This window comes from Pteropus vampyrus, unplaced genomic scaffold, assembly GCF_000151845.1.
Source record: "Pteropus vampyrus isolate Shadow unplaced genomic scaffold, Pvam_2.0 Scaffold33, whole genome shotgun sequence".
NCBI lineage: Eukaryota > Metazoa > Chordata > Mammalia > Chiroptera > Pteropodidae > Pteropus > Pteropus vampyrus.
Window position 1 is genome coordinate 3,284,322 of NW_011888814.1, and position 16,183 is coordinate 3,300,504.

Below are 16,183 nucleotides of genomic sequence, written 5' to 3' on the forward strand. Positions count from 1 at the left end.
ATCGGGCTAAATTTTTGGTGTTATTTTAGTCTCCTGAAGCCAGCCAACATGCTCTGAGAGCTCTTGGGAATCAGTGGAGCTGTTCTAACCGTACCCATGGCAGAGAATTGACCCAAGAAGAGTTCAGTTAGACCACTTTTCTGCTACTCCCCTGTATTATCAGGGCTGTCTCGGGGGAGCATAGTATAGACCATAGACAATTATGATTCTCCCTCCCCCAAAACTAATGTGTGGTTGCAGAGTGGCCATGGAGAATGACAGGAGACAGAATAGCTTGGTAACCAGTTCCCTGGAAGAATAGAAACTGTTGCCTCGTCACTGGTGGTACTGCCATCCCGTCACCCCAGCCAAACCAGAGTCATTAAAGTGATCATTCACTGCCCGCTTCCTAATCCCTACAGCTAATCCACTCTCTCGTCCTGAATGTCTTCTTCTTTCTCAAAATCTGTCTTTCTCCTTACATATCTCTTCTCCAGTTTAGATCCTTACTATTCTTTATGTAAACTATTGCTAAAACTTCTAACTGATCTGCCTGCCATCAGTTTTGTTTTCCTCCACTCTGTAACCATTGTTACCCTCTTAAGACTTAAATATGTCCATGCCACCTGCAACTTAAATCCTTTTAATAGCCTACAGAAAAAGTTCAAACCCCTCGTCCTTGCATTCGAAGCCTCAAAATCTGCTCACCTCTACCCATTTCGTCTCCCCTCCCTGCCTTGCATGTTATATATCAGTGCATAGAAATTCCTGCTGTTTTTCTCAAATAACCATTCTACGCTCATCCTGTTAACTCCTAGGTACTTTTAGCTCTGACTTCCTTCCTCACCTTCAATTTGATAATACTTGCCCATCATTTAAGATATTTCTCAATATCTTGTCATTAGAAAGCTTTCGTTGCCTCTTGTGTTATCTGGATTAGGTACAATATTTTTGTGTCCTCAGAATACTCCTACTGCTATCATACTTATGAGATTGTATTATAATTCACAGTTTATATGCCTCGGGTCTTCACTAAAACATGAGTTCTTTGATGATGGATGCTGTTTTATTCATCTTTGAATCTTTTGCATCAGTCTTATATCTTGCACTAGGCACTTCATTAAATATTTGGTGAACGAGCGAACAAGTGAACAAATGAAAGCTAAATTCAATGGAATTAAGTTTTGATGAGATGTAGAGATAACACAAAATATAAAATTCTAAGCTGGAGCAATATATTTATGGTATTTATCCACAATTTCTTTCTTAGCCTTTGCATGTGACCAGTGGCTTCCACGTAGGAGATCTGATTTAAGAAAAAAATTCCATGATAAATGTATTCATAAAGGAGGAACTGATGGTTCTATATAGGAATAAAACCAGAATCTCTGTTCTTATAGGCAGTAAACAATAAAACAATACTAAAGAAAAATTTATTACAAATAGGAAGATATAAGGTGATATCTGTGTCTCAGACTTCAACACTGAATCTCTGGACCTTCTACCAAAGGTAGGAAACAGCCACAGCCATGCCCCATCTCAATAATAAATACATGGGAAATAAGCACTGGGTACAGACATGATGATAGTGTTACTGTCAGAAAACCTGCATTATCTATTGTGCCACTACTTCCTTGCTGTAAGAGTTTAGTTCATCAGTTATTGAAGAAGAGGAGAAGCTGATGACCACAGGGGAGTATACAGTGACTCTCAGGTACTTTCGGAGTCTTTCTACAGGAAGAGCTTTTTATTCCTCAAACCAAGGAGTAATTTCCAGGGTTTTTTTGGTTCTATATTTGCTATCTCTTTGGTGACAGCTACACTGCAGCAACAAAGAAATCTTACTCTGTTTCTTACTTATCATTCCACAGATAGTTTGACTGACTTTCTTTGAGGTTGGTTAGTTAACAGCAAATATTACAACATCAAAAAAAAAAAGTCCTGCAGTTAATCAGCCTGCATTGTCTTCAATCTGAATCCGGAATATTAAAACACAGTAGACTCATTTAGAATTGGGCAAACATAAAGGTCACAACATTAATCACAGGGTTACCTAATCCCTGAGCCTTTTCTTCCTTTTGAGAAGTTGTGGCTTGTTGGGGGGTAGGGGGCAGAGCAACAAGAACCCTTAAATGGTTTCTGCAGCTTGTTCAATTTCAGGAGTGGTTTTTCCAATTTTGATTACTTAAATATTTGATACCAGGCTACAGCAGTAGAAATACTGCAGCACTGGGCTATCATTTTATAATTTAAAATGAAAGGTGACAGAAGACTCTGTGGTTGTAACTATTTAATAGCTTTTTAAAAAGTTAACTTTCTCTCCTCATACCAGGTTTGAGATGGGGTGAGTGGGGAAGGGAAACTTCAACACCCTCTTGCCAGAACCTTCAGTTTTCTGACCTTTCATATATGTACCACGCCCATCCTACTGCTTTACACTATAGGACTGCAACTCCCTGTATTCTCTGCTTGTCCATCAAGACTATTGAACTTGCCAAAACAAACACACACACACACACACACACACACACTTTTGAGTGTTGACTTTACAAGTCATGGTCTCCCACATCTGCAGAGCCCTCAGTGCTTTACATCAGTCCTAACTGTCCACTATTTCATTCTTCACTATTTTCCTTGAGCTCATTCTCCTACCAGCCTCTCTCCCCCAGCTAATGATCCTGCTTCCAGTTTTCCTGAAAAATTAAGGAAAGGGATTAAGAAGGTTCATACTATCTTCCAGGGTTTCTGTGCCCATGACTCTGGCTGTGAAACCAGTGGATTGTGGCTGAGTGAGACAGAAGGCAGCTAGAGTCCCAGGTGCTCCTTTTAAAGAGCCCATGCACAGACTTACTCCCTGACGAACTTACTCTGCGATCCAGTGCCGGGGCAACAGTTCAAAACATGTCAGGAACACGTGGAGAGGAACTGAATTGTCTGGTTTCAGGGAGAGGGCTGGAGGGACAGCTTTCTCCCAGACAGAAGTGCTGACAGAAGCCATTATTTCTTTGTTGAGCTCTTCCCCCATTCATTTGCAAGCGAGCATCAAGTCTGAGTCTCTATAAACCTGACTAACACCATTTGCCCCACCCTGGTGATTCCTGGAGACCCTACTCCACCCATATCACAGGATCATCAAGCCACTTCCAGTGGCTTTTCTCTACAAATAGCCTGTGTTAGCTCATGCTGCAGACTTTCCTAAAATCTATCAAAGATTCACAAATCTCAAACAACCAGTGTCTGGCCTCAACATTCTCTGTACCGCTTGCTAAGCAGCCCCAAGCCTGGCACTAGGAACAGCTACCCTTAGTTCGCAGCTTAGCCTCTCCCAGGCATCTCCAAGACCAGAACAAGTGGCAACCTTCTGCAGATTACTTTGTACCTCATACCAGGTGGCCATAGCCTAGGCACAGGTAGCAGCTAACCCTGGCCTGCACCAGAGCCCCTCCTAAGAGGTCCCAGAACCAACAAACCCAGTGGCCAGCTTCATACCATGCCAGAGGACCACCCAACCATCTCAACAAATGACACACCCAGACTTGGCAGGGCATAAAAGCCCTGCTAAAGCAAATTCTGCTATGTAGGGTCAGCCCCTACACTATAGCTCCTCCACTGTAGTCATGGGCAATCCTCACAATCTGCCTGTGGGTCAGTTCTTACTATTAACATGCAAACAGCAATCAAGCTCAACTACAACAGGAGGGCACACACAACCCACACAAAGGACACACTTAGAGCACCTACCTCAAATGACCAGGAAGATTGCACCACTAGGCCCCAGAGGACACCTACTACATAAGGCCACTCTACCAAGACTGAGAGACGTAGCAGCTTTACCTAATACATAGAAACAAACACAGTGAGGCATCCAAAATGAGGAGACAAAGGAACATGTCCCACACGAAAGAACAAAACAATTTCCAGAAAAAGAACTAAATAAAACAGAGACAAGCAATCTACTAGATGCAGAGTTCAAAACACTGGTGATAAGGATGCTTAATTAAGGGAAGACTGATAACTTTAACGAAGAAATAGAAAACATTAAAAATAGTCAAAAATTAATACAGTGACTGAAATGAAGAACATTAGAGAGAATCAATAGTAGATCAGATGAAGCAGAGGATTGAACGAGTGATTTAGAAGATAACGTAGCAGAAAATACCTAATCAGAAAAGCAACAAGAAAATGAGGATCATTTAAGGAGCCTTGGGGACAACATCGAGCATAACAACACTCATATCATAGGAGTACCAGAAGGAAAAGAGAGAGAGCACAGAAACCTGAAAGCCTATTTGAAGAAATAATGATGGAAAAATTTCTTAATCTGATGAAGGAAATAGATTTACAAGCCCAGGAAGTGCAGAGAGTCCCAAACAAGATGAATCAAACAGGCCCATACCAAGACACATCATAATTAAAATGCCAAAGATTAAAGATAAAGAGAGAATCTTTAAAGCAGCAAGAGAAAAACAGTTACCTACCTACAAGGGAACACCCATAAGACTGTCAGCTGATTTCTCAACGGAAACTTTGCAGGTCAGAAAGGACTGGCACAAAATATTCAAAGTGGTAAAAAGCAAGGACCTGCAACCAAAATTACTCTACTTAGCAAAGCTATCATGTAGAATTGAAGGCCAGATAAAGAGTTTCCCAGACAAGAAAAAAACTAAAGAAGTCCATCACCACCAAACCCGTAAACAAAAAATGCTAAAGGGACTTCAAAAACAAGAAGGAGGAGTGGGAAGAAGAGGAAAAAGGTAAAAATGTGAATAATAAAATGGCAATAATTATGTACCTATAAATAATTACTTATATAACTAATACATAACTGGATTAAATGCGCCAATCAAAAGATAAGGTAGTGAAATGAATAGGAAAAGACCCTTACGTATGCTGCCTACAAGAGACTCACTTCAGATTGAAAGACATACAAACTGAGAGAAAAGAGATAGAAAAAGATATTTCATGAAAATAGAAATGAAAAGAAAAAGCTGGGATAGCAATACTTATACCAGACAAAATAGACTTTAAAACAAAGGCTATAACATGAGACAAAGAAGGACCCAGCAATTGCACTTCTGGGTATTTATCTAAAGAAACCTAAAACACTAATTTAAAAAGACATATGTATCGCTATTATCATTGCAGCATTACTTAAAATAGCCAAGATATGGAAGCAACCTAAATATCCATTGGTAGATGAATGGGTAAAGAAGATGTGGTACATATATACAATACAATATTATTCGGCCTTTAAAAAGAATGAAATCTTGCCTTTTGCAATAACATGGATGGACCTAGAGGGTATTATGCTAAGCGAAATAAGTGAGACAAAGACAAATACCATGAGATTTTACTTATATGTGGAATCTAAAAAGTAAATGAACAAACAAAACAGAAACAAACTCATAAATATAGAGAATGTTTTAATGGTTGCCAAATGGGAGGGGTGTTGGGGGATGGATGTAAAATGGGAAGGAATTAAGATATCAAATAGCCAGTTATAAAAACAGTCACAGGGATGTAAAATACAGCCTAGAGAATATACTCAATAATATTGCAATAACTGTGTATTGTGTCAGATGAGTACTAGACTTATCGGGATAATCACTTCATAAGTTATGTAAATGTCTAATCACTATGTTGTACACCTGAAACTAATATAATATTTTACGTCAACTGTAATTGAAAATTAAAAAATTATTTTAAAAAATATTCCTGAATCTTTCAAAACAACATCCTGCTTTCAGTCCTTAATTGTGTTAGTTTTTATTTCCATAATTTCTTGCCTTCACTAAATTCTTCTTTATTTCTCTATAGGAGTCATTTCATTTTCTGATTAAAGTAATGGTTAAATTATGGCCCTTTAGAGTATCATTTTACTTGTTCTTCTTATTGATTTCATTTATACCTACCACAGATTATCGGGCTTTGATTTATATTGTCACAGTAATAGTATTTTACTATGCCAGTGTCCTTAAGTCATTTTCATTTTGTGTTTTTATATTTCTCCTGTGGTCTGAAAAATATTAAGTTGTTTATTGTATTATAGAGCAGTTGTTTTGATTGTCATTTCTTAGGTTTTGTTTGTTTGTTTACTTTGGATTTTTCCAACTAGAAAAATCCTAAAATTTTAAACAAGAACTTTGAAATAAATTTCCGATCTCTCTCCCTATTTATACTGAACTTCAGTTAATAATTTTCTTAAATATCATAGAACACAGGGAACATTTGTGCCAGCCCTTTTCTAAATAAATTGACAACTACCTTCTCTGGCATGTGTAACCCCCTGTCTATTAGATATATCAGGAAGGTTTGCAAAGATTTTCTACTGTCCTGATGTGAGTCCCATTAGAACAGATAATAAAGAAAAATGCAGCCTTGACTAAACAGATTCTCATTTTGAAATTCTTTGCATTTGATCTGCTTTCACTGCAGCTTTACTAGCAGCCATTATCTACAATTCGCCAACTGCTTTGCTCTTCGTAGCTCCAAAAACACCAACAGGCATGCTGATTTGTGCATTTAGATACATATTCGTTCTGCTTTTCATCATGGGAAGTTGTCTCAGACATCTTTTTTCTTCACTTTCAATCAGCTTATATGATGAATTTACTGGTGTGACTGACATAAAATTACTTTGTGATTGTTTTTTAGTACTTTCAGGTTAGTTTCTTATCTTCGAGGAAGCCCCCATTTCTCAAGCAGCTGACTGCTGCATCTGAAAAGTGTCCACTTAAATATATCATCTTTCCATTTTGCTGGAGTTCTAAAATCTCTGCTACGTTTTCATTGAAAATAACACTGGTTTATTTCATTTTGATATTTGAATAAACTTAAATTTGAATCCAGGTCATTTACCACTAATAGCTTTATACTATTTAAGTGACTTTTTAATGTTAGCTTTTGGTGTCTTTGTTAACATATGGAAAGTCCAAAGTAATCTATAAAGCTGTGGCTTATAGTGTATTAAAGCATTTATTCATTCAGAAAATGTGTATTTAATCCTTCAGTGGAAGGTTCTAAGAATTGGTGCTGAAATTACAACATGAATAAGAGATAGATATATTGTAGTTCAAATAAGTACAAGGTGTTTTAGTCCATTGGAGCCGCTATAACAAAATACCATAAGCTAGTAGCTTATAAACAACAGAAATTTATTTCTCACAGTTCTGGAGGCTGGGAAGTCCAAGATCAAGGCTCTGGCAGATTCAGTGTCTAGTAAGGGTCATTTCCTAGGCTGCTATCTTTTCACTATAAGGGCAAGGGATCTTTCTGGGTCTCTTTTATAAGAGCACTAATCTCATTAATAAGGGTTCAACCCTCATGACCTAATCACCTCCCAAACACCCCATCTTCAGATACCATCACATTGGGGATTAGGATTTCAACAGATGAATTTTGAAGAGACGTAAACATTCAGTACCTTGAGCAGGGATTCTGTAAAAATCAACTGGAGACAAATAGTTGATGCCTATGAAAATGTCCACTAATCATACAACCTCTCCTTATCTGCCTGTTCTACATTCCTGCCAGTTTAACATCTTTGATAAGACTGCTGTGGGCTCTTTTACCCTTTGAAAGCCTCTGTACATCCCACTGGCCTACCCAGGTCCGTTTAATCACAGTCTGCCTTTCTGTCTCCATCTGTAGAATTCCTCGGCATCCACTCTTTACTCAGTGGACCAAGCTGAACTGCTCACTCCTCTTTTCTGCCACAGTGAGCTTACTCGTGCTTACAACTCAACCATAGATGTTCTGGGTTCCCTCTGCCTGTTGCAGGTTCTTACCCATCTCCCATGGCTTGAACGTGTGCTTTTGATATCTATGTTGACCTTTCAGCCTGTCTACTCCTTTAGGCATCTGTCTACTTTTTATGTAACATGCCCCACTCTTCTGAAATGCAAGAATAATCAGGCAAGCCAACAAAATCGAACTCATGTATATCTCCTACAAAGCCTAGAATTGCTTTCAATTCTGCTTGGAATAGACTGCTTGGTGTGTAAATACTGAATACATTCATTTGGTGCACAAAGACTATTTCATAAACATTTAATTTGTTCTCCTATGTGCCAGACTGGGAGGTTGGCAGTAAGATACAGATGAAATAGATACATTAACAAACAAAATACAATCTGTTAAGCACTCCAATAGAAATAAGCACAGGAAATCTATAGGAGTGGTACTAATTCAGGTGAGTCAATAAATGGATGAAGAATGAATGACTATGAATAATTTATTTCAGTTTTCTAGAGCTGACATTTAGTGCTCTGCAAACTTCCTTATGGGCAAATCTGCCTGATAATTTTGTGTTGCAACTACAGTGAGTGTCCTATTTTATTCCTCCCCCACGTTCACTAATAACACTCCATGGATCACTACACAGTTATAATGAAATCTGTATACTTGCTTTCTCCTGTACATCATCTTGTCTTTAACCACTACGTGGACTGATGTATTTGATTGCAACATTATAAATATTAATTTGGTAATTTTAAAAATAACATTTAAGCATAAAATTGATCTAGTATTTCATTATTAAAGACAGGTAAAATATATTGAATGCTTCTTTGATCTCAGTTTCAACCTTGTGCACAATTTTAATACTTTATTAATGTATTCTCTTTGGTTTTCTACATACAACGATTTGAAACAACCTTATTTCAGAGTCCTTTGCAAAAAGAATCTCAAGTGGACTTTTTCTGTTTTATAGCCTTTTCACTAAAAGATCTCTTTTTATGGACTTTCCGTTTTATAGCTTTTTCATAAAAAATTGTTTTCCCTATTCTAGCTTTTTTATTTTGTCTTTTAATCACAAAAATTAAGGAGGCTTCTTGAATCTGTACTGTACTTGGTACCATGATCTAGTAGGTATTTTAAACTAGGTCCACACTCAGTATAATCATTCAATGCACTTTAAACACAATGCACTTGTTACTCAGAATCATCATGCTACAAAATGTTGGACAGCATTTAGGTTGGCCTGAATGTCTTTCTTGATATCCTTCAGAAGTTTAGTAGGGAATACTCAACAAAATTAATTGTCATATAACTGTCAAATGTACCTACCCGTAGCTGAGTTTAGAAAATTTGTTATTGTTTGTCATTTTTTTCCTGTTGCCATTTCATGTTAGAGCCCTATGAGCTCAAACTCAAAACAAAAGACATCATTTCTTGTGTGATTTAGTCATTCAACAAATGTTTATAAAATATGTACTATGTCCAGGGCTTTTTTCTAGGTTCAAGAGTATGCGAACAAATAAACATAATTAATATCTTAGGAGAACAAAAGTAAGGTAAAGAGAGGGAGTTGAGAATGCCCAAGGGAGGGAAGCGAATTTTATATGGAATGTTCACAGAAAGCCTCTTCAGCGAGCAGAGACCTGATTGAAATAAGAAGGTAGGCGAGAAAGCCTTGCAAGCATCAGGCTGAGCACTTCAGGAAACATTCCAGGAAGAGGTGGCAACAAGCACTGAGCCCTTAGGCTCAAAGAACAGAAGAGGAGCCAGCATGGCTAGAGTAGAGTGATCACCACAGAGCGTCGGGAAATGACATTAGAAAGGATGTGAGCAGTGATGTCATATGGGATCTGCCAGCCATGGTAAGGGGTTTATATTTTATTTTGAGTGAGATGAAAAGGTATTGGAGGGACCTAAGCCAAGGAGTGACACACAATCTGATATATATTTTAATAGATTACTTTAGATACTGATCGTGTTAGTTTTCTTACACTGCATAAAAAATTATTACAAATTTAGTGGCTTAAAACAAGAAGTATTTATTATCTCACGATTTCATGGGTTCAGGGCCAGAGAGGAGGGACCATTTATCTGGATTCTCTGCTCAGGTTCTCATTAGTCTGAAATCAAGGTACGAGCTGGGCTGTGTTCTTATTTGAAGCAAAGAGTCCTGTTCTACACTTATGCAGGTTGTTGGCAGAATTCATTTCCTTGTGGTTGCAAGATGGAGGTCCCGGTCCCTGATTTTTGTTTGTTCGTTGTTCGTCTGTTTTTGTCATCCTAACCAATTTTTCTACTATAGTAAAAAAAAAAAATCATAACCTAAGACTTACTGTTTTAACCATTTTTTAAATGTACAGTTCAGTAGTGTTGAGTACACTCACATGGTTGTGAAACAGATCTTTAAAACTTTTTCATCTTGCAGATCTGAAACTCTACCCATTAAACAGTTCTGCTTTTCTCCTCCCTCCCATCTCCTGGTAACTACCATTCTGCTCTGTCTCCATGAGTTTGACTACTTTAGATACTGTATATAAGTGGAATCACACACTATTTGTCTTTTTGTGACTGGCTTATTGTTTGTTTGTTTTTGCCTGCTCTCAGCCTGGGACTACTCACTAGCCACATACCCCTCTCACAACCTGGTACTTTACTTCTTCAAAGCCAGCAGGGGAACCTCACACTTTGAATCACTCTCTCTCCAACTTGCCAAGACAGAGCCTTCTGTAACATAACATATCACATCAGGGACTCCCCCATCACCTTTGCCATATAATGTAACCTAATCAAAGGAATAACTACCCCCATTATGTTCACAGGGGCTGCCCATCTTCAAGTGAGAAGGGTTATACAGGGCATGTACAACAGGGTGTGGGAATTTGGGGGACCATCTCAGAATCCTGCCTATCATATAAGTGGAGAACAGAATTGTGGAAAGAGCAGAAGAAGCTGGAGACCAATTAGTGGGCACTGGAGATGTCTAAGCCATCACTTCTCAAAATTTAATGTGTATGTAAATCTCCTGGGGATTGTGTTAAAATTAGATTCTGACTTAGTATGGCTACGGTGGAGACCTGACTCTCCTAACAATCTCGTAGGTGATAACAGTGCTGCTTGTAGAATATCAAAACCTAAGCTAATGATGACAAGGGGTTGGGCTAGGCTGCTAACAGTGGAGATGAGAAATGGTCTGACTGGGGATATGATTTGAAGGCAGACCCAAAAGGGCTTGCTAAGGAAGAAATGGAGGCATCAGGATGACTTCTAAATTAAAGGATGACAGAGATTGTAGGAAGAGCTGGTTTCAGGGCAGAAATCCAGTGTTCAGTTGTGGATAAGCCAAATTAGGATCCAAATAGAGATGATTATTAAATGCTATGAGAAATAGCATGTTTATAAATCATATGCAGTGATACTAACTTGAATTTTTATGTTTGTGTGTACCGTGACTATGAGACTCTTGCTAAGTGTCTTGGAATTTATTGCACTATATTAAAAAATTTAAGCAATATGGAGAGCCTTATTGAATCGTGTTGCAGTTTCTCTCTCAGCTTCACTTGCATTGACATTAGTAAAACAAACAGTGTTTTCCTGTCCTCATGCCAATGTCCTTTACGGTGAAACTAATATAGTATTACTGAAATCCTTATAGCTATTCCTAGAAGTCTACATGTGCATCACTGTGAGTATTTAAAGCATTTGGTACTCAAGTACTCATGGAATAAAACTAGATTTTAAAATTTAAAAAAAAAAAATAGTTTCAGCACCTGTTGATTTTGGTAGATGCCTCACTAGGAGATGAATTACCTAATTTTCTCTGGCTATGTAGGCCGTTTCATGGTGTGACTAATGACTATTTCTTTCCTGGGCTAAATTATGCAAAGTTAGGTTTGTCACATTATAAGAGCTTGCGTGAACGTCAATCCTCATTGATTCCTTATTACAAAAAGTACATGTCATAGGCTGGGGTGTTACGGAAGGTTTGTTTACTTATAATTTCCCTAAGCATCAACCATGTAAAATCTTGGCCTTACCCATACTTACTTTCTGAAAGAAAAGCATTTGCAAGGATATATTTTGAAAACTGTGCTTTCACCTTGCTCTTTAATGTCATGGTTGCAGAAATGCTAGAGTTTAGCCAGAGAAAAGTTTAAGACTCGGACTTGCAACATTTCGTGTATTTTAATAGACCTTTAAATAAAACATACCTGTTCTTAACACTGCTTGGGTGCTAGCTACATAATGTCCTAATGTAATAAGGTAATGAGAGATGGGTCATTGTTTTAGATAAAAGTGAAATAAAGCAGCACAGGGCTGTTTTGGTTTAAAGGACTGTTCATTCTGTGGAACAGGTGAGCATTCCCTTCGCCATAGGCCAAAATCTTTATAGTAAGTCCTGTTCCATTTTTCTTATTGTTAAACAATAAGACCTAGTAGGTTTTATGACCAGAAGAAAGGGTGGGGTGGGGAAAAAGAGATATTTCAAGGATAGCCAGTCTTTCTATAAATAAGACTCTTGAGTGTATGGAAATTAAACCAAATCATTCAGTGGCAGAGGTGAGAGAAGGTCTGAAGGGGCCTACCCCCTTGGAGAGTACTAAGGAGGTCTGTCATCTGGACACTGTTAAAACTGGAACCCTGAGCTAGGACTGGCTACCTTATACAACAATTAGGCTTTCTATTGATTTGGAAGAGTGTGATGGCTAAAGCAAGCCAAGTTGATCCCTGCACTTACTGTGTTTGTTCTATAGGCCTCTTTGTATATTGTATCGTATTAAAACCCAGAATCTGAATCTAGGTATAAATGTTTTGTGAATTAGCTTAAAGCTGTCCCTATTTTCCCTACTAGTGTTTATATTATAATATAATAGATTGACTACTTTATAATATAAAATTTAGCTTTTTCATGGTAACTTAAGAACCTAACTTTATTGTTTTCTTTTCCTAGGAGCACTGAATCAAAAAAATTGGGGCAAGAAATATCCAACATGTAATAGCCCCAAACAATCTCCTATCAATATTGATGAAGATCTTACACAAGTAAATGTAAATCTTAAGAAACTCAAATTTCAAGGTTGGGATAAAACATCTTTGGAAAACACATTCATTCATAACACTGGGAAAACAGGTAAAATATTTGCATTTCGTTCATGACTTCATTATGTTTATTGAACTGAGAATATGTTTAGATTAGTTTCATTTGATTTTTCTTTGAATAATATACTATGAACTGGATGGAAATTTTAGGGAGACAAAACCAAGTAGAGCACAGAAAGTTGAAAGTTTAGACAACATTTTGGAAATGTGTACAAAAAAATAAAATGACCTGTCATCACATTATGTTCTTCAGAAATATAACGATGATGATGCTTTCACTAGAAAATGTGATAAAGATAATGTAATATAACTTAATAACTCCATCACCAGTTAATCACTTAGCCCATCAGGATTTCCTTTTCTTGGGCATTATAGTTTGATCTTGTCTGCTCAGCCTCATACTATATTCAGTCATTGGATATGAGAAAAGCAATCAAGTATAACTGAATTTTAAGAAAAGGAATTACTAGCCCTTCTATATAGAAAGTTTTAAATTACATCCAATCCTTAGGAAGTAGTCATTAAGTGCTTTTTTCTTTTGAGACTATCTTTTTAAAAAAACATGTAAAATATAATACTATAAAAATTTCAGTAAAAGCTAGATGGACAAAATAGTTTTTTAAAAATGAACATCTTTCCTTTTCTGAAACTATATTTTAAATGAAATTGTATATGTATCAGGAAGTTAGATAAAAACAAATATACTCAGGAAGAAAAGATTAGGAAAAAATATTCAAAATTATAATAGTAACCAAGTTGGGCTGGTTTGACCATTAGTAAATTTCTTCTCTATTTTCCATATTTTGGTAGTGTACTTATTTGAATGTAGTAATTTAATTTTAAATCTCATAAGGATAGGAATTTTTCTATGTGTCTGATATGTAATAAGTACACAATAACTATTTGTTAAATGAATAATTAAGACAAATTTTACGTTATGATATATTGTTAATTAAATACATAAAAGTATATTGCCCCAAATCTTGACATTTTCATTATAGGTTTTGAAGGCTGTTACAAAGCAGTAAGCCACGTAATTTCTGCTTTATTTTTCCAGGTAGACTGTGGTCAAGCACTTGATCTTTAGAGCCACACTTTTTGGGTTTAGTACTGGCTTTTAAAATATATTGTAAAACTTTGAGCAGGTTACTTTCTGTGACTCAATCTCATTTTCTGTAAAATAGAGATGATAATGGTGTCTCCTTCCTAGGATTGTGTGAAGATTGAATGTTTAATTCATGTAGAGTACTTAGCATAATGACTGGCACAATGAAAGTGATAAATAAATGTTGATCATTATTGTTACTGTGTTTGTTCTTATATGATTATAATTATTAATGGAAATTTCTATCTCTAGTTGTCTGGCCAGTATGTTAGCTTCACTCCCTAATGCCAACAGTGGTTTCTGTCTGATGGAACAAAGACTAAGTCTGATTGAGAGACATTAAAGTCTTGCGTTAGCAATATACAAATGATGTATTATAGAATTGTCCACTTGAAACCTATATTATTTTCTTAACCAACATCACCCCCAATAAGTTAAACTTTAAAAAAAAATATTGCAATAAGCTCTCAAGAGAATCATGAGTCTCCAGATGACTCAAAAAATACGATCAGACAATATCTACTGTGGAACTAAAATAAGAGAGTTTAAGATTCTGAAAGTCGCCACTCAGAGTGAACACACGAGATAGCCAAAACCCCTTCGATGGGAATGGGTTTCCTCCTTCCTTACCACAGCCTACGACAGAGATTCTGGAGCTTGATGAAGGCTGGGGTGGTGTTTGGAAGGATAAGGAGAGGAATTGAGTTGAAAGTGTGATGGTGGGGGGCATACTCCCAAGAGACGATATTCTTCTCTCCACTCTTCTGTTCCTTCTCCCTTTACTCTGTCTCCTATCTATTAATGCCTTAGGGAAGCAGAGCAAACAAATAGGGCAGGTGGACTGGCTGCCTTCTGCTATCAGGGTCCTACAGCATTTAAGATCTTCGGTTTAGTTTATATTTATGGCAAAAAGATACATTAGGTATATTGTACAATTACAAGTTCACCTTCTAGAACGGCAAATTATTTTTTTAATTTATCAAATAAGTGATTTCCTTAACGTATTTTAATAGAAGAAAATTTAGTTGAAATTTGTAACTTTGTTTTCAGAAACTTAGATGCAATTTTATTGTGTGTGTGGCTTATTATTTTTTTTTAGTGGAAATTAATCTTACTAATGATTACCATCTCAGTGGAGGAGTTTCAGAAATGGTGTTCAAAGCAAGCAAGATAACTTTTCACTGGGGGAAATGCAATATGTCATCCGAAGGATCAGAACATAGTTTAGAAGGACAAAAATTTCCACTTGAGGTAATGAATACTTCTGCTGGTTACTATTTCATTTTATAAATCACTGAGATTTTATTTAACATATAATTCGATTAATTTGTAATAAAATCTTATAATTTATACAGTTATATATTTTTTTTACTTTGTTAATGTCTGTCTTTTTTATTAAAGTCAATAATAGACATATTTGATTTTCCACTTCCCAATAACCCAGAGTGCCACATTATAGATGATCAATAAATGTTATTGAGTAAGGGAATGAATAAAAATTTTCCATATCTCAGTAGGAAAAGAAAGGGAAATTTATCAACATACTGAAGGATCAAAGAAATGCAAAATGAGATCAGAAAAATTTTCAGCTTTTTTGGGAAAATAAGTATAATTACAATAAATAATGAGTGTGCAGTGAAATAAACATTTGCATACATGTCTGCAATACATGAAAGAGTATAAATTGGTAGACTTTCTGGGCAGCAGTTTGCTTGTTTTTTATCAAGAACTTTAAATATTTTGTTCTCAATACCCACCATTTCAATTTGTAGCAATTTAGTCTAAAAAAAAAACGAAGATACGCTCAAAAAATGTATATGCAAAGATTTATTTACAAGAATAAAAAGTTGAAACAAAAGGAAATGATTAAATACAGTATGATGGAATGTTATAGATCTTGTAAAAATCATGGTTTTGATTAATTTACTCAAAAGGATTCATCATAAGATATTAAAGCTTTTTACTTTTTTAACAATACTAATGCTTTTAAAATCAATATAAAATAATTTGTATGGTATTATCATTTTAATTTTGTAAGACATGAAAACTAATTAGTGACCAACAGTACAGAGTCTGAGTCAAATGGACTAGGTTTAAAGACTGACTTCACCGTTCAGTTATTATAGACATGACGTTGTTAAAATTATTTAATTTACCTAAGCTTCCATTTCTTTCCTGTGAAATTGACAAAAGAGTAATAGCACCTGCCTTCTGAAGTTACTATGAGGATTAAACAAGAGAATAAATTATTACTAATGTAAAAAT

At 36.2% G+C, this 16,183-nt stretch overlaps 1 protein-coding gene across 1 annotated transcript in view; it reads left to right on the forward strand.

Moving 5' to 3' along the window:
* Positions 1-16,183, forward strand: part of PTPRZ1 (protein tyrosine phosphatase, receptor type Z1) — a 116,490-nt gene that overhangs the window by 44,316 nt on the left and 55,991 nt on the right. The window contains exons 4-5 of the mRNA XM_023528945.1: positions 12,665-12,844; positions 15,018-15,169. Coding sequence (XP_023384713.1) covers positions 12,665-12,844; positions 15,018-15,169 — 332 coding nt within the window. The remainder of the gene's footprint in view (positions 1-12,664; positions 12,845-15,017; positions 15,170-16,183) is intronic.